The 18,619-nt window shown below is 47.8% G+C and overlaps 1 protein-coding gene across 2 annotated transcripts in view; it reads right to left on the bottom strand.

Annotated features, from left to right (window-relative positions):
* The window catches only part of taf2 (TAF2 RNA polymerase II, TATA box binding protein (TBP)-associated factor), a 298,552-nt gene that overhangs the window by 96,817 nt on the left and 183,116 nt on the right, over nt 1-18,619 (bottom strand). For both annotated transcript variants that reach the window (XM_072467396.1, XM_072467397.1), the window contains exons 15-18: nt 12,104-12,169; nt 11,702-11,954; nt 6,003-6,143; nt 4,768-4,878 (exon numbers count right to left, since the gene is read on the bottom strand). In XM_072467396.1, coding sequence (XP_072323497.1) covers nt 4,768-4,878; nt 6,003-6,143; nt 11,702-11,954; nt 12,104-12,169 — 571 coding nt within the window. The remainder of the gene's footprint in view (nt 1-4,767; nt 4,879-6,002; nt 6,144-11,701; nt 11,955-12,103; nt 12,170-18,619) is intronic.

The following is an 18,619-nucleotide window of genomic DNA, read 5'->3' as shown; positions in this document are numbered from 1 at the left end:
ATACTCGTACGTCGCCCCCTGTCCTTTCCTCCACTGTGCCTCTGCCTTCCCTGTGGTCAACAGGTCGAATTCCGTCTGGAGACTTCGCTGCTCCCTAGGTAGTCCCTCTTCAGGGGCCTCTGTATATCTCCTGTCCACTCGTAGGATCTCCCTCACTAACCTTTCCCTGTCCTCTCTCTTCTCCCTGTGAGCCCTGGAGATTAACTCTCCCCTGACCACCGCCTTCAGCGCCTCCCATACTACCCCCACCTGCACCTCCCCGTTGTCGTTGGCCTCCAAATACCTTTCAATGCACCCCCGTACCCTCCCGCACACCACCTCATCCGCCAGTAATCCCGCATCCAGATGCCACAGCGGGCGTTGGTCCCTCTCCTCTCCCAACTCTAGCTCCACCCAGTGCGGGGCGTGGTCTGAGATGGCTATGGCCGAGTACTCCGTTCCCTCCACTTTCGGGATCAGCGCCCATCTCAAAACAAAAAAATCTACGGGAGTAGGCTTTGTGTACGTGGGGAAAAAAAGAAACTTCCCTGGCCAGGGGCCTTGCAAATCTCCACGGATCTACTCCCCCCATCTGGTCCATAAACCCCCTAAGCACCTTGGCCTCAGCCGGCCTCTTCCCCGTCCTAGATCTGGAACGATCTAATGCTGGGTCCAACACCGTGTTGAATTCCACCCCTCCACCCCCCCCCCCCCTCAATTATCAAGCTTCCTACCCTCCAGGTCCGGAATGCGCCCCAACATACGCTTCATAAATCCAGCATCGTCCCAGTTCGGGGCGTATACGTTTACCAATACCACCCACGCCCCCTGCAGCCTACCGCTCACCATCACGTATCGACCTCCATTGTCCACTCCAATATTCTTGGCCTCAAACGACACCCGCTTCCCCACCAGTATTGCCACCCCTCTGTTCTTCGCATCCAGCCCCGAATGGAATACCTGTCCTACCCATCCCTTTCTTAACCTGACCTGGTCTGCCACCTTCAAATGTGTCTCCTGAAGCATGACCACGTCTGCCTTCAGTCCCTTTAAGAGCGCGAACACTCGGGCCCTCTTTACCGGCCCATTCAGGCCCCCCACGTTAACAGCCGGAGCCCCCCCCCCCCTCTGCTGACTAGCCATCTCCTTTTCTAGGCCAGTCCCGTGCCTGCACCTCCCGCATCCTCCAGTCCCCCAGACGGGGGACCCCCGCCCCGACCACCTCTTCTGTTTCCAGTTCCCCCCCTCGGCCAATGCAGCAGCAACCCTATTTCTCTCCCCCCCCCCCCCCCCTTCCCCCTCCCCCAGCTAGATCCATATCTAGCTCTTTTACTCCCCCCATAACACTCCCGTAAGTCAGCTGACACCTGCTGACCCCGGCCTCCCCCGCCATCCCATTGACCCCCCCCAGCTAGATCCATATCTAGCTCTTTTACTCCCCCCATAACACTCCCGTAAGTCAGCTGACACCTGCTGACCCCGGCCTCCCCCGCCATCCCATTGACACCCCCCCCCCGTGTGGGAATCCCCCGTCTCCTCCTCCCCAGCAATCAGTGTGCGCTCCTCCATGTGGCTGACTCTTAACTGCCCTCTGAAATGTCCTAAAAAAGCAACCCAGTTGTATCTAACCATGATGGAAAAGTCTAAATAATAAAACCGGACAAACAATTTGGAACATACTAGACACTGGTTAAGACAAAGGTACACTCAGCTCAGTCGATCATGTGAAGTCCTTCTCACTAACATCTGGAGATCTGTACCAAAATCTACCCCACAGACCAGTCAACTAACACCAGGCACACATACACATTGGCTGAAATGTGCGTTTCCATGTCCCACTCTCCACCATCAACCATTCTTCGGTATGTCCCGCTCCACAAGGAACACAATCCCAGAGGTAATGGCACAGCGGTATAGTCATAAAGGGGAAGATCTGGGAATCCTCAATGTCAATTTACAAGTTGCACAGAATCAGTCAAACATGGATTGAATAGCACCTACCAGCCTTTTATAGCTGATGATGTCCAGGGGGTTTCAAAAGGTACTCTGGGTGAGGATCATCAATATCTATCACCAGAGTGGCTTGGTAGCATCACAACTGACAGATCTGGCCTAGTATTTAAGGACACAGCTGCCAGGCTATGTCTGTGGCAGATTGTGAGAGAACCAACACAAGGGATAACCTTATTTGATCTCACCCTCACCTGCTGCAGAAGCATCTATCCATGATAGTATTGGTAGGAGCGACCACTGCACAGTCCTTGTGGAGATGATAACTTCTGTCTTCAGATCAAGGATATCTTCCATCATGTTGTGTGGCGCTACAACAATGCTGAATAGGATAGATACAAAACAGACCTGGAAGCTCAAAACTGGGCATCCATGAGGTACTGTGGCCATCAGCAGCTGAATTGTTTCCACCACAATCTGCAACATTATCCCTCACTCTATCCTTATTGTCAAGCAGATAATCAGCTCTGTTGAATGAGGTGTGTAAGAGAACATACCAGCAGCAGCAGTGGGTCCAAAAGAGGTAGAAAGCTTATGAAGCTACAACACAGGACTACATGCATGCTGAACAGCAGAAGCAGCATGCTGATAAAACTAAGCGATCCCACAACTGCCACATCAGAATGAAGTTCTGGAGTCCTGCCACATCTAACTGTGAATGATGGTGAACAATTAAAAAACTAGCAGGTGCATAATGCATCAGTCACCTCCAAGATCCTCAGCATCACAGATACCAGTCTTCAGCCAATTTAATTCAATCCACGTGTTGAAACAAACGAGCTCAGCATTGTGCATACAAGACCCGATAATATCCTGGATGTAGCACTGAAGGCTTGCACTTTAAAACTATAAAGCTTCTTGCCAAGCTGCCCAGTGCAACTGCACCACTAGCATGAATCTGACAATTTGGAAAATAGCCCCAGCTTGTCTCATCCACAAAAGCAGGAGAAGCCCGATCCAGTCAATTACACACCCTATCACTCTCCTCGCAATCATTAAAGTTATGAAAGGTACAGTGCTATCACCTGCTCACTTATACCGAGTTTGGTTTCAGCCAGGACCACTCTGATGCAGAACTCAGTGCAACTTTAATCCAAACATAATCAAAAGATTGGAATTCTATAGTTGACATGAGAGTTTTTTTGGCATCAAGGCAGCATTTGACTGATTGTGGCATCAAGCAGCCTTTGTAAAATTGAAGTCAATGGGGATCAGGGACAAAACTCTCTCACTAGAGCCATACATAGCACAGAGTAAAATAGGTATGGTCCTGGGAGGCCAACATCTCACCCCCCCCCCCCCCCCCCCCCGACATTGTTGTTGGGAGTTCTTCAGGGCAGTGTCCTAGCCCCAACTATTTTCAGTTTCATCAATGATCTTCTCTCCATCAAAAACTCAGAAGTGGGGATATTTGCTGATGTTTGCATCGTTTGGTTTCATTTGGAGCCCCATAAATAATGCTCACATGCAGTCAGTCTTGGGTTGAAAATGGCAAGTAGTTTTTGCACCACACAAGTATCAAGACAATGATCTGTTCTAAGTAAGAATGTAACCACTTCACTTGACAGTAAATGGCATTACCATCACTGAAATTTGCATATCAGTATGGTGTCAACATAGAAATTAGAAGAGGATGCCATTCAGCCCTTCAAGCCTGCTCTGCCATTCATTATGATCATGGCTGATCATCAAGTTCAATACCCATTTCCCACCTTCCCCCAATGACTTCATATTAAGGCAGGAGAACACAACTAGTGCACCGACATGTAAGTTAGGAAGAACCTCTTTACACAAAAGGGCAAAAAAAGGGCTTGCTTTCCAGGCAGGGATAATCAAGTGCACACATCAGCTGGACACTAATGATGTTTTTTTTATAGATTAAAAAGTATATATGTCACTGAAATATGTCTAAGTCAAATTGTGAAAATAGGAACTGTTTAATCACATTTACAACATTATCCCCAAAGCATCTGTTAAAAAACTATAAACCCAATAAAAACATAAATTGACTGTCAATAGAGACTGAATAGGTACTGGCTCAGACCAATGATCAAATTATGTTACTAAATTGGACTTTTTGTTGTTTTTAGATACAGATGTACACCTACCACAAGTCTATCCAGTTTTCCAAAAGAAACATGGACTAGCAATTTTAATGATAGCCTATTTTGCATTAACTAGAAACTGAACTGAATCAGCCATATAAAACTGTGGCTAAGAGCATGTCAGAAGCTGTGTAGTCTGCAGCCAGTAACTTCACTCCGGACCCCCAAAGGCTGTCCACCATCTATAAGGCACAAGTTAGGAGTGTGATGGAATGCTCTCCACTTGTCTAGATGGGTGCATTTCCTACAACAATCAAGAAGCTCGACACCATCCAAGATAAAACATCCCACTTCATTGGCACCCCATCCATTATCTTAAACACTCATCACTTCCATCAGTAGCACACCATGGCTGCATTACTATCATCAAGAAGATGTACTGCAGTTACTCGGCAGGACATCTTAAATGGTAAGAGCAAGAGCCACAGGCACATTGGGGCACCACCAGCAAGTTTCTCAAGTCACACACCACTCAGGAATAGAACTATAATGCTGTCCCATTACTGTGTTAAAGTTCTAGAATTCCCTACCTAACAGCAGTGTGTGTTTGCAGTGGTTTATGGAAGCCACAATTTTCTTATGAGCAATTAAGCTTGGGCAACAAATGCGAGCCTTGCTGGGAACACCCACTTCTCACGAATGAATGAAAAAAGAAAGCTTAGAAAATGCATACCTTATTCTTTCTGTTGTCATTATACTTAATGAGATCCAAAATAAAGGCCAATACTTCTTTGGGACACTGGTTATGGATATCCCGCAGCAATGCCATAGCAACAGGCATAGTCTGTGAAATAGGTCAAATGCATTGGTAACTTTCATATATATTTTTCTAAAATGTGACAAATTACTAGCTATCTGAAACTAAATACCCCATAAATAATGAATTATAATATACTGTGCAATTTCATTTTGTTTTATAGAGAGCAATAAATGTGCTTAGACAAATGAAATTAACAATAGTATTACAAAAAATGCCATAATCACCTTGTCTTACTAGACCCCATTAACAATTTAAATATCAATTAGTAATTTGAAGGTACGAGGATTTCACACCCTCAGTTCCACTATCAATTAATTACTTCTGAAGTGTAGTCAGTCTTTGTTCGTAAATAGGCAACCCCCAAGTTGCAAAAAATAATTCTCCACAAATCGTGGCTAATTTGTTTTGGTGAGGTTGCCCAAAGGATTAATGGTTGCCAAAATACAGAGAAATTCAACTCTTCTTCAAATAGTGTCTTCCCACCTGAACAGGGAAATGGTGCCTTAGTTTAATCATATCATCCATAAACCAACATTCTTGACAATGCAGCACATCTTCAAGTTTCAACCTTGATTAAGTGCTCAAATTCTCCATAATCTTCTGAATCAGAGAAGCATGTTGCCATTGTATCATACTGACATTTCTGTTTGTGTCAGCATTTCTCACATGGCAGAAAGGAGGAGAAAGCAACACAGAAAAATATACTGAAGAACATCATTTTGCTATCTCACAGCTTCTGGAGCTGATCATTTATCAGATTTTGCAAAATAAAAGTCTATCTGCCTTGACCACAGAATTATACAAGGTGAGCAATGGAATAAAACATTTTTAAAGCCTTTTTTTTAAAAGCGATGTTAAAGTTTATCCACACAACAATGGAATATCATTCTGGCTGTTCTCCCATTACAGAACTAAGTCCTTATTCAAAAATTAAACTAGACTGTAGTACCACAGTAAAAGTTACCATAAATTATAGTCCAAGACAGAATTTGGCAGACAAAAAGAAAGATGAAACGTTCACTGAGATTTCACAATGCAATCTTAACAATGCTGTATTTGATGCGAATTGCCCCCTCTAATACTTCACTACCTGAACACAAATGTCTTAATATCTTCAACAATAGTGGCAATATTATGAAAAATGTTACCTTTTGTAGAAAGTAGCTTTGAAAGTTCATGAAATTGTTGGTCTTAACAATATTTGAACAGCTCTTACAGCAGAACATTCGTGTGAAGAGTGATTTCATGGCTGGTGGACCTGTCCAAGTGTTCACCATGGCATTTGCAATCTGAAGGAAGAATTCCAGACACAATACACTATTATGACATATAATCTACTTGCAAATAAGAATTCTACCATCCCAATCACTGGCTGAAAACCTGGCTGATTGATTGAATAATGGATTTATCTGTATGGTTGAACTATTTCTCTGTTGAAGAATCTGCACTGCTTTGACAGACCTGTGGAATGATTTTGATAGTTCCAGATCTGCAAGGTATTGAAAGTAAATACCAGACATTGCAATCGCCACATTTGATGATTGAGCAGATCGTACTGTGGTCCGTTCACTGAACTCTGATGGGCTATTTCTACCTTGAAATAGTGCAGTACCAGATTTAGTTTGATGTCTGAACCAAGTAATTTGCCAAATACCATACCAGAGCTGCGGGAAGAGTCCAGTTCCCGTCAGGTCAAAATTCTCACAAGGTGGGCACTTCACGCTAACAAGATGAATCAAGTATTGAAATTAAAAAGCATCCCAGATTACCAGCAACTTGCATTATATAGCACCTTAATGCAGTAAAACATCTAAAGGCATTTTACTGGATTGCTCTCAAACAATTCTGACACCAAACCAGATGGGGTGGTACTGGGCAGATAACAAAAATCTTATTCAAGTTGTTGGTTTTAAGGAGCAACTTAAAGGAGGGGATGGGCCTCCTGTATATTTCTGACCCGTTAGGGGGGATTGGAGAGATTATGCGGATCCTAGGGGAATTTTGCAAGTTTTAGGGTTATAAATTGAATATGGGTGAGAGTGAGGTCTTTGTGATCCAGGCAAGGAGGCAGGAGAGGAGATTGGGAGAGATGCCGTTCAAAGTGGTGGGAGGGAGTTTTCAATAGTTGGGAATTCAGGTGGTGTGGGATGGGAGCAGCTATATAAATTAAATTTGGCCCAGTTGGTGGAGCAGATGAAGGAGGACTTTCGGAGGTTGGATATGCTCTCGTTGTCACTGGCGGGGAGGATACAGACCGTAAAGATGACGGTTCTCCCGAGATTTTTACTAGTATTCCAGTGTCTCCTTATTTTTATCTCAAAGGCCTTATTTAAGAGGGTCAATGCGGTGATCTCTGGGTTCGTATGGGCGGGTAAAACCCCGCAAGTAAATAAGGTGCCGTTAGAGCTATTATTGGGCGGCAAATGTAACTATGATCAGGAAGTGGGTAGTGGGGGAGGGGCTGGTATGGGAGCAGGTGAAGGCAGCATCATGTAAGGGTACAAGCTTGGGGGCACTGGTAACGGTGCCTCTGCCGTTCTCGCCAGCCCGGTACTCCACAAGCCCGATGGTGGTGGCAGCTCTGAGGGTATGGGGACAGTGGCAGAAGCATTTGCATTGCAAGTGGAGAGCGTCGGTATCGACTCCCATTTGTGGGAACCACCGGTTTGTGCCGCGGAGGCTGGATGGGGGGTTTCGGAGAGGGCAGCGAGCTGGGATTGAGCGGTTGGGGGACCTGTTTATTGGCGGCAGTTTCTCGTGTTTGGAGGACTTGAAGGAGGAGTTTGAACTGCCAGGAGGGAATGGGTTCCACTATCTGCAGGTGAGGGACTTTGCATGGAGGCAGGTCTCAACCTTTCCGCGCCTTCCGCCCCAGGGGATACAAGACAAGGCAGTGTCGAAAACACGAGTGGATGAGGGGAAGGTCTCGGAAAATTACAAAGAACTCATGGAGTGGGAGGGAACCCAGATAGGGGAGGTAAAATGAAAGTGGAAGGATGAGTTGGGTAAGGAACTAGAGGTGGGTCTGTGGGAAGATGTTTTGAGTGGAGTCAATACGTCCTCATCATGTGCCAGGCTCAGCCTGATACAATTTAAGGTGGTCCACCGGGCACATATGACGCTGGCCCGGATGAGCAGGTTTTTTGAAGGCGTGGAGGACAGGTGTGGGCGGTGCGGGAGGGGCCGCAAATCATGTCCATATGTTCTGGGCATGTCTGAAGCTCAGGGATTCTGGCAGGGATTTGCAGATGTCATGTCCACGGTACTAAAAACAAGGTTGGCGCTGAGTCCAGAGGTGCCGAGTGTCGGAAGACCCGGGAGTCCAGGGGACAAGAGAGGCTGACGTTTTGGCCTTTACCTCCTTGATAGCACGGAGACGGATCTTATTGGTGTGGAGGGACTCGGACCCCCCAAAATTGGGGGTATGGGTTAGTGACATGGCAGGGTTTCTCCGGCTTGAGAAAATAAAGTTTGTCCTGAGAGGATTGACGGTAGGGTTCGTCCGGAGGTGGCAGCCATTGATCGACTTCTTCGGGCAAAATTAAACTGTTAGCAGGTACAATAAGGGGAGGGGGGGTTAGGGAATGAGGAGGGTTGGGGGAAATAGTTTAGTTTAGCGAGATCAGCGACTGGTGGAGGTGGGACTGGGGAACTAATTGTGTAAGCCCTGTTTGGCTGGGTATGGTTGTTGGTTGGGGAGATGTTATTTACTGTTATTTTTTTATTCGAAATTGTTGTTATAAAATCACAAATGCCTTAATAAAATGATTTTTTTTTTAAAAAGGAGGGGATGTGTGGGGAGGAAATTCCAGAATTAGGGTCTTGGCAAAAGGCAATGGTGAAGCAAATAAAATGAGATTGCTTAAGAAGTCAGAATCGGATGAGCACAGACGTTCTCAAAGGATTGTAGGTATTTATAGAGATAGAAAGGGGTACGGCATTACAGGATTTGAAAAGAAGAATTGCCTAACTTGGAACCAAAAGGGGGTCAGTGAGTACTGGGGATTTGGATGAGCGGGATTTGGCATGAGTTAGGACATGGGAAGCAGGGTTTTAGCTGAGGGAGATAGAACTTTGGAGACCAGCTAGGAGCATTATAAAGGGGCAGCACAGTGGCGCAGTGGTAGCACTGCAGTCTCACGACGCCAAGGTCCCAGGTTCGATCCCGGCTCTGGGTCACTGTCCATGTGGAGTTTGCACATTCTCCCCATGTTTGCGTGGATTTTGCCCCCACAACCCAAACATGTGCAAGGTAGGTGGATTGAACACGCTAAATTGCCCCTTAATTGGAAAAAAATGAATTGGGTACTCTAAATTTATTTTTAAAAAGGAGTGTATTAGAATACTCAAGTATAAAGGTAACAAAGGTCTTGAGGGTTTAAGCAGTAGATGAGTTGAGACGGGGAAGAGGCGGCTGACAAAAGAGATGGTCTACAGCTAGCATAGATATGTGGTCAGAAGTTCATATTAGGTGCAATGATGGCACCAAGGTTGTAAACAGTCTGGTTCAATCTTAAGACAATTGCCAGGGAAAGGGTTGGAGTTGGTGGCCAGGGAAGAATGTTTGTGGTAGTTATCAAAGAAAACAGCTTCAGTCTTCCTCATATTCATAGAATCATAGAATATACAGTGCAGAAGGAGGCCATTCGACCCATCGAGTCTGCACCGGCCCTTGGAAAGAGCACCCTACCTAAGCCTCCGCCTCCACCCTATCCCCGTAACCCAGTAACCCCAACTAACCTTTTTTGGCCACTAAGGGCAATTTATCACGGCCAATCCACCTAACCTGCACACCGTTGGACTTTGAGAAGAAGCCCACGCAGACACGGGGAGAACATGCAGAATCCGCACAGACAATGACTCTGGAGCTGTGAAGCAGCTGTGCTAACCACTGTGCAACCATGCTGCCCACTGGAGACTCATCTGGACAAAATTTCTGCCCATCGAGTACTGGATGTTGGACAAGCAGTAACAGTCTATAGTCAGTGGAGAAGTTGAGAGACATTGTGGTGAATTAGAGTTGGGTGTCGGCAGCGTAATCCTGCAAACTGACATTGTTTTTGGATGATGTCACTGGGGGCAACGGGTAGATGAGAGCTAAGAGGGGACCAAGGATAGATTTGTGGAGGTCTCCAGGCACAATGCTGCAGGAATGGGAATAGAAACCATTGCAAGATCAGGGGACGAAAAAGACTTTTGATTCCAAAACGACCAAACAAAGCAATTATTTATCATTTCAACTTCTTTATTGTCGGAGCTGCAGAAAGATGTCCTGTCAATGATGAAACAAAATGATTTAAACATGCAGCCCAAATCACACTTTATTACAAGGAAAGACAAATGATTGTAATATCTGAATCTTTTAAAAAGGTGCATAGTAACACCTATTCTTATTTACTTAGCAAATGCAAATCCCCAGGTGCTGGGGAATAACACCCCATGTAGGTCCAGCAAGTTTGCTCAGTAAATTGGTTCTTTTTACAGTGTTACTATAGTGACACTGACCTCCCCCAGTAGTACTTGTCTTTTTCTGTAGATATACAAAGATTCAACTTTCTTGTGAAAATTGCAGAAGAGAATTTGATTTGATGGGGAGGCAGTGGCGTAGTGGCATTATCACTGGACTAGTATTCCAGAGACCCAGAGTCATGCTCTACGGACCCGGATTCAAATCCCGCCATGGCAGATGGTGAAATTTGAATTCAATAAAAAATCTGGAATTAAAAGTCTAAAGATGACCATGAATCATTGCTGATCAGTCGCAAAACACCATCTGGCTCACCAATGCCGTTTAGAGAAGGAAATCTGTCGTCCTTATCTGGTCTGGCCTACATTTGACTCCAGACCCACAATGATGTGGTTGACTCTTAAATTCCCTCAGGAATGGGCAATAAATGCTGGCCCAGCCAGCGACGCCCATATCCCGTGAACGAATAAAAAACAAGTAAATCCAAAAAGAAATTAGGCAATAAATTTTCAACACCAAGTTAATCAAAATAGAACGCACTGAACGAGATGTGGGCTTCGCTGGCTAGGCCAGCATTCACTGACATCCCTAACTGCCCTCGAGAAGATGGTGACAAGCTGTATTCTTGAACCGCTGAGTCCATGTGGTACACTCACAGTGCTGTTAGGGAGGGAATTCCAGGATTTTGACCGAGCGACAGCGAAGGAACGGCAATATGTTTTCAAGTCAGGACGAAAAGGGGAACTTCAAGGTGGCAGTGTTCTTATGAGTCTGCCGTCCATGTCCTTCTGATGGAAACAGTCATGAGTTTGGAAAATGATATCTAAGGAGTCTTCGTGATTTTCTGCAGTGCATCTAGTAGATGGTATCACTGCTGCCGCTGTGTGTCAGTGGTGGGAGAGAATGAATATTTGTGGATGGGGTGTCAATCAAGCCAGCTGCTTTGTCCTAGATGGAGTCAAGCTTCTGGAGTGCTTTTGGAGCTGTATTCATCCAGCAAAGTGGAGGGTATTCCATCACACTGCTGACTTCTGTCTTGTAATAGTGAACATGCTTTGGGGAATCAGGAAGTGAGTTACTCGCCACATGATTCCTCCCCTCTGACCTGTGCTTTTTATTTGGCTAGTTCAGTTCAGAAATATCACCAGAAATTATCATAGCATTAAACCTACGTGCTCTACTACGGACATTCTCATGCTGAAGAAGGAAAAGGAACTTTGATGTACATAATGCCTTTCCTAGCCTCAGGGCATATCTAAAGGCTTTATGTGCAACGTAGCACTTTTGAAGCATAGTTTGTTTCCAAAGGACCCCACCCCTCAGCAATCCTCTCAATAAATCATACTGTATGATCAGTTACAGAATTCCATCACAGCTCACCTTTGCTAAGCGGAAGCAGGCATGCATTCTGACTTTGTAAAAACACTGTTCTTGTTCCAAGATATCTGTTAGTGCTAGCCGAGATGCTGGTGTAGGAAACTTCTCTAAAGCATGAATTGATTCTTCCTGTGCAACCACATCCCTCTCAAAGCGGAGCTGGTACTGCCACATGAAATCAGCCTGCTCAAATTCCACCTTTCTCAAAACAGACATGTCTGGATCTATCCTTATCCACAGTAAAGGAGAATCGGCACTGTAAAAAACATAAATCAAGTATTTCTTTTAATAGAATTTACTCAAGCATAAAAATGGCCATATTGTTTGTTAAACGATTTCCGCAAATAACAAAAGGTTAGCAATTTCAATCGTAAAAGTTATTTTAGTGAAATGAAAAAGACATACTCCATTGCAGAAAGATCCATGTCCACTTCTTCGCCATTCAACAATGGGATTTTCTTTTTCTTATTTCTGAATAGGCAGAAAAGACTTCCACTTAAAACAGGTCAATGCTCAGAAGTTATCTTATATTTCCTACTTTGAAAACATTTTCCTTTCAAATATCACCCATGTACCTATACTAAATATGATTTTTAATTACCAAGACCTATCAATATTATCGGAAAATCAGATTAAGATTGCAGTTGCAACGGAGCTGCCATTGGAATAACAGTGTCTTGTGCATCTACCAGGACCGGAGCTTGGAGGTGGCCAGAAGAAGGGCAGGCGACAGGCAAGTCAAAGAGATTCTGTTTGAGAAGCAGGTGAAGTTTGGGCTGCTGTACCTGGCACGCCTGTGGGTCACACACGAGGGACGGCACCATTACTTTGAGGAGCCCGAGGATGCGATGGACTTCGCCAAGAGAGAAGGGCTGGTGCTGAACTGTGGACTTTTGGGGATTGTGTTAAAAAGACACTGAGCAATGTTTACACATTTTTCGGGTGCTATGTTCTTTTTTTCTTCCTGGTTTTTCTTTTTGTCTCCTGTATTTGAGTTTTTGTTGGAAAAAGAGGGTAGTTAAGGTATATGGTGCTGGAGGCTTTTTGTGTTCGGATCGGGGTGGTTGGAAGTGCCTATTATTTATTCTGTTTTATTCGATTTGCACTAGCGTTGGGGTTTTCTTTGTTTCTTGTTTTGTTTGTTTATTTTCAGAGCAATTGCTCGAGGATGGCTGGTTTGGGGAAGTGGTGCTGATGGGCGGGGGGGATGGGTCAGAGGAAACAATAGGTGGGAGACTTCTTGTCACCGGAGTAGAGAGTCACCAGGCTAGCTGGGTGAGCTGGTCTACGGAAGCCAGGTTGGGGGGGGGGGGGGGTGTATTTTGTTAGTTTATGACAGGGGTTAGGTTACAGGGTGCTTTGCTAGGGGGGGGGGGGGGGATGGGTGGGAGGGGTTTGTTCTGCTGACGAGGGAGGGACTTAGGTGCGGGATCATGGAGGAAGTCGGGGGTGGGGGCTGCCAGAAGGCGGGCCGGGGAAAGCACGACACAGGGGCTGGGGGCGTCCCCAAGAAAGGAGATGGCTGATCGGGGGGGGACGGACGGACAGGGGGGGGGGGGGGGGACGGTACCCCTCAACCAGGCTGATCACCTGGAACTTCAGAGAGTTAAACGGGCCGGTAAAGAGGGCACGTGTGTTCGTGCATCTGAGGGCGCTGCAAGCAGACATAATAATGCTTCAGGAGACCCATCTGTAAGTGTGCGGACCAGGTCAGATTAAGGAAGGGCTGTATTAGCCAGGTCTCGGGGCTGGACAACTAAAACCAGGGGGATTGCGATTTTGGTCAACAAACGGGTGCAATTTGAGGCGGGCAGCACAATCTCAGATGGGGGAGGCAGATTTGTCATGGTGAGTGGCAAGCTTGAGGGGATGAAGGTAGTCTTGGTCCTACCAATTTGTATATGCCCCAAATTGGGATGATGTGGAGTTTATTAAGAGACTGCTGGGGAAGATACCTGACCTGGACTCGCACAGGTTGATTATGGGAGGGGATTTTAACACAGTCCTTGACTGGTCATGTTCAAGGACGGGTAAGATGCAGGCAATGGCAAAAGAGCGGAGGGGGTTTATGGAGCAAATGGGGGGGGGGGGGGGGGGGGTGGGCTGATCCATGGAGGGCTCATCGGCCGACGGGGGAGGGAGTTTTTGTTCTATTCACATGTCCATAAGGTGTAGTCCCGAATTGATTTTTTCATCATGAGCAAGGATTTGCTAGCAGGGATGACACCGTAGAATATTCGGCGATCGCTATTTCGGACCATGCCCCGCACTGGGTGGATCTGCAGGTCTGCAAGGAAAGTTTTCAACGCCCTCAATGGAGGCTGGAAGTCGGTTTGTTGGCGGACGAGGCGGTGTGTGAGAGGGTGAGGGAATGTATGCAAAACTACCTGCAGGCCAATGACACAGGGGAAGTCTCAGCTGCGGTGCTTTGGGAGGCTCTGGACGGCAGTGATGAGAGGGGAGCTGATTTCGATGAGAGCACATAGGGACAGGACAGACAGGGCAGAAATGGACCGACTGGTAAGGGAGATCTTACAGACAGACAGGAGATATGCGGAGACACCGAGGGCAGAGCTATTAAGGGAACGACGAAGGCTACAGACTGGGTTTGGGGTTGTTGTCCACAGGTAAGGCTGTGGAGCAGCTTAGGAAGGCGAGGGGGTGCGATTTACGAGCACAGGGAGAAAGCCCGTAGAATGCTGGCACCGCAACTGAGGAAGGGGGAGGCAGCCAAGGATATAGGAAAGGTAGTCGACGGGGGGGGGGGGGGGGGGGGGGGGGGGGGAAGAGAGAGAGAGAGAGAGAGAGAGAGACTTGGTAGGAGATCCGGCAGGGCTGAACAAGGTGTTTAGGGACTTCTATAGTAAGACTTTACACCTCGGAACCCCCCCTGGGGCTGGGGGAGATGAGGCACGCTCCGGATGGACTGACCGTCCCAAAAGTAGCCAGTGATGTGGAGATGCCGGCGTTGGACTGGGGTGAGCACAGTAAGAAGTCTTACAACACCAGGTTAAAGTCAAACAGGTTTGTTTCAATGTCACTAGCTTTCAGAGCACTGCTCCTTCCTCAGGTGAACAACTCACCTGAGGAAGGAGCAGCGCTCCGAAAGCTAGTAACATCGAAACAAACCTGTTGGACTTTAACCTGGTGTTGTAAGACTTCTTACTGTTCCCAAAAGTGGGCAGGGGATTGGTAGACGGGTTTCATAGATCATAGATTATCATAGAATTTACAGTGCAGAAGGAAGCCATTCGGCCCATCGAGTCTGCACCGGCTCTTGGAAAGAGCACCCTACCCAAGGTCAACACCTCCACCCTATCCCCATAACCCAGTAACCCCACCCAACACTAAGGGCAATTTTGGACACTATGGGCAATTTATCATGGCCAATCCACCTAACCTGCACATCTTTGGACTGTGGGAGGAAACCGGAGCACCCGGAGGAAACCCACGCACACACGGGGAGGATGTGCAAACTCCGCACAGACAGTGACCCAAGCCGGAATCAAACCTGGGACCCTGGAGCTGTGAAGCAATTGTGCTGTCCACAATGATACCGTGCTGCACACCAAGGGCTGAGTTCCAGAGGTGTGATGCGCTCCCACTGACACTAGCGGGGAGTGTGCAGGACGGTTAAAATGACAATCCTCCCGAGATTCCTGTTCCTCTTCCAGTGTCCCCCCATTTTCATTCCGTGGTCTTTTTTCAAGAACATCAATAAAATGATTATGGGATTCGTGTGGGCTGGTGCGGAGATTGGTGTGGGTTGGGGGCCCCGATCAGGACCAAAGAAATATTGAGGGGCTTGAGGGCCATGCAATCGGGGTAAAGCCCTGGGGCCGGATGGGTATCCGGTGGAGTTTTACAAAAAGTTCTCCAAGATAGTGGGGCTGGTGCTGGTTAGGGTATTTAATGAGGCAAGAGACAGAGCGGTTTTACCCCCGACGATGTCACAGGCCACCATCTCCCTGATATTGAAACGGGAAGAAGACCAGAGCATGTGGGTCCTATAGGCCGATCTCTCTGCTCAAAAGGCATACAAAATGATCAGGGGGTTGGATAGGGTGGACAGTGAGAGCCTTCTCACGCGGATGGATATGGCTGGCACGAGGGGACATAACTTTAAACTGAGGGGTAATAGATATAGGACAGAGGTCAGAGGTAGGTTCTTTACGCAAAGAGTAGTGAGGCCGTGGAATGCCCTACCTGCTACAGTAGTGAACTCGCCAACATTGAGGGCATTTAAAGTTTATTGGATAAACATATGGATGATAAATGGCATAGTGTAGGTTAGATGGCTTTTGTTTCGGTGCAACATCGTGGGGCCGAAGGGCCTGTACTGCGCTGTATTGTTCTATGTTCTATGTTCAACGTAGATGCTAAAATACTGGCCAAGCTCTTGGCGGCTAGGATTGAGGACTGTGTGCCGGACGTTATTATGGAAGATCAAACCGGGTTCGTGAAGGGCAGGCAGCTGGTGGCCAACCTAAGAAGGCTGCTGAATGTGATAATGATGCCCCCGGAGAGTAGTGAGGTAGAGGTAGTTGTGGCAATGGATGCAGAGAAGGCTTTCGACCGGGTCAGAGTGGGACTATCTATGGGAGATGTTGGGACGATTTGGGTTCGGGGAGGGCTTTATCCTGGGTCAGACTGTTGTATCAGGCTCCGGGGGGGGCGAGTGTGAGGACGAATAGGATGACATCTGACTATTTCAGACTGTACCGTGGGGCAAGGCAGGGTGTCCCCTCTCCCCACTGCTGTTTGCGTTAGCAATAGAGCCGCTGACAAGTGCCCTGAGAGGCTTCTAAGGGTTGGAAGGAGCTGTGTGGGGGGGGGGGGGGTTCGGGGCCGGTTCTCAGGGTACAAACTGAACATGGCAAAGAGTGAGTTGTTTGTAGTCCAGGCAAGGGGCCAGGAGGGTATGTTGAGGGGGCTGCCGTTCAGGCTAGTCGGGGATAGCTTTGGATACTTAGGGATACAGGTGGCGCGGGACTGGGGCCGTCTGCACAAGTTGAACTTATCTCGGTTGACCGTGAGAAAATGAGGGCTGAGTTCGGAGGTGGGATGCGCTCCCACTGACACTAGCAGGGAGAGTGCAGACAGTTAAAATGACAATCCTCCCGAGATTCCTGTTCGTCTTCCAGTGACTCCCCATTTTCATTCCGCGGTCTTTTTTCAAGAACATCAATAAAATGATTATGGGATTCGTGTGTGGGCGGGGAAGTTCCCGCTGGTGCGGAGATTGATGCCTTGAGAGGAACCATGGGGAAGGGGGCTGGCCATGCCAAACTTTAGTAACTACTACTGGTGCGGCCGACATAGCTCTGATAAGGAACTGGATGGGGGATGCGGGGGTCTTTTGGGGGGCGATATGGAGGCCGCTTCGTGCAGGGGCACCAGTTTGGCAGCCCTGGTTACGGCGCCCCTGCCGCTCCCGCCGGCACGGTACTCCACTAGCCCTATAGTGGTGGCGACCTTGCGGATCTGGGGGTCAATGGAGAAGGCACGTGGTGGGGAGTGTGAGCATTGGTTTGGTCTTCAATTTGCGGACTATCACCATTTTGCCCCGGGGAATATGGACGGTGGGTTTCCAAGCATGGCGGAGGGCTGGGGATTGAGGATGAGGGGATTTGTTCTTGGAAGGGAGCTTCCCGAGCATTAGGGCGTTTAGAGGAGAAATTTGGGCCGGTGAGAGGGAATGAGTTCAGGTACTTGCAGGTGCAGGACTTTCTACGCAGGACAGATTCCATCGTTCCCACGCCTGCCACTTAGGGGGATCCAGGACAGGGTTGTGTCCACTAGATGGGTGGGGGGAGGGGGAGGGTCTCGGGATATATATAAGGAACTTTTTTTTTTATAAAGTAATTTCTATTGAGGTTTTCACAAAATATCAACAACAAAATGAAAAAGGAACCCAATAGAATTAAATACAGAAAATAAAACAACCCCCGTGCCCCCCTCCCCCTATACATAAATAATAAATTAACACCCCGAATTAACACAAAGCAAACAGAGCAAATATATACACCTCCTCAGATCCCCCAGTGTAAACAAACAAAAATAAAATAGAACCACCCCCCCCACCCCGGGTTGCTGCTGCTGCTGACCATTGTCTACCGTTCTGCCAGGAAGTCCAAGAACGGTTGCCACCGCCTGAAGAACCCTTGTACCGATCCCCTTAAGGCGAATTTCACCCTCCTCCAATTTAATAAAACCCGCCATATCGTTGATCCAAGATTCCACGGTTGTGGGCCTCGCATCCTTCCACTGAAGAAGAATCCTTCGCCAGGCTACCAGGGACGCAAAGGCCAGAATACTGGCCTCTTTCGCCCTCCTGCACTCCCGGCTCTCCCTGCAACCCCAAATATTGCGAGCCCCCAGCCCGGTTGAACCTACCACCTCCCCGATACCGTCCTCAGCTACGTGCCGTTCCAAAATTCCTCCAGCGCTGGGCAATGCCAAGAACATATGGGTGTAATTTGCTGGCTCCCTTAGCACTTAACACATCTGTCCTCACCCCCAAAGAACCAGCTCATCCTTGTCCCGCGTCATGTGTGCCATGTGCAGCACCTTAGACTGTATGAGGCTGAGTCTCGCGCACGAAGGGGAAGAGAGTTCACACTCCCAAGGGCATCGCCCCACGTCCCCTCCTCGATCTCCTCTCCCAACTACTTCTCCTCCCACTTACCGTTCAACTCCGCCACCGAGGCCTCCTCCTCCTCCTGCATCACCTGGTATGTTGCCGAGATCTTCCCCTCTCCAACAGCCCCCCCCCCCCCCCCAGAGCACCCTGCCCTGTATTGAGCGTGGCAGCAGCCGCTGGGAATTCCACCACTTGTCGCCTGGCAAACGCCCTTACCTGTAAATACCTAAAGGTGTTCCCCGGGGGGAGCCCATACTTCCTCCTCCAGCTCACTCAGG

The sequence above is a fragment of the Scyliorhinus torazame genome, chromosome 11, assembly GCF_047496885.1.
Source record: "Scyliorhinus torazame isolate Kashiwa2021f chromosome 11, sScyTor2.1, whole genome shotgun sequence".
NCBI lineage: Eukaryota > Metazoa > Chordata > Chondrichthyes > Carcharhiniformes > Scyliorhinidae > Scyliorhinus > Scyliorhinus torazame.
Note: the sequence above shows the minus strand (reverse complement) of the source record. Positions and strands in the feature narration are given on the sequence as shown.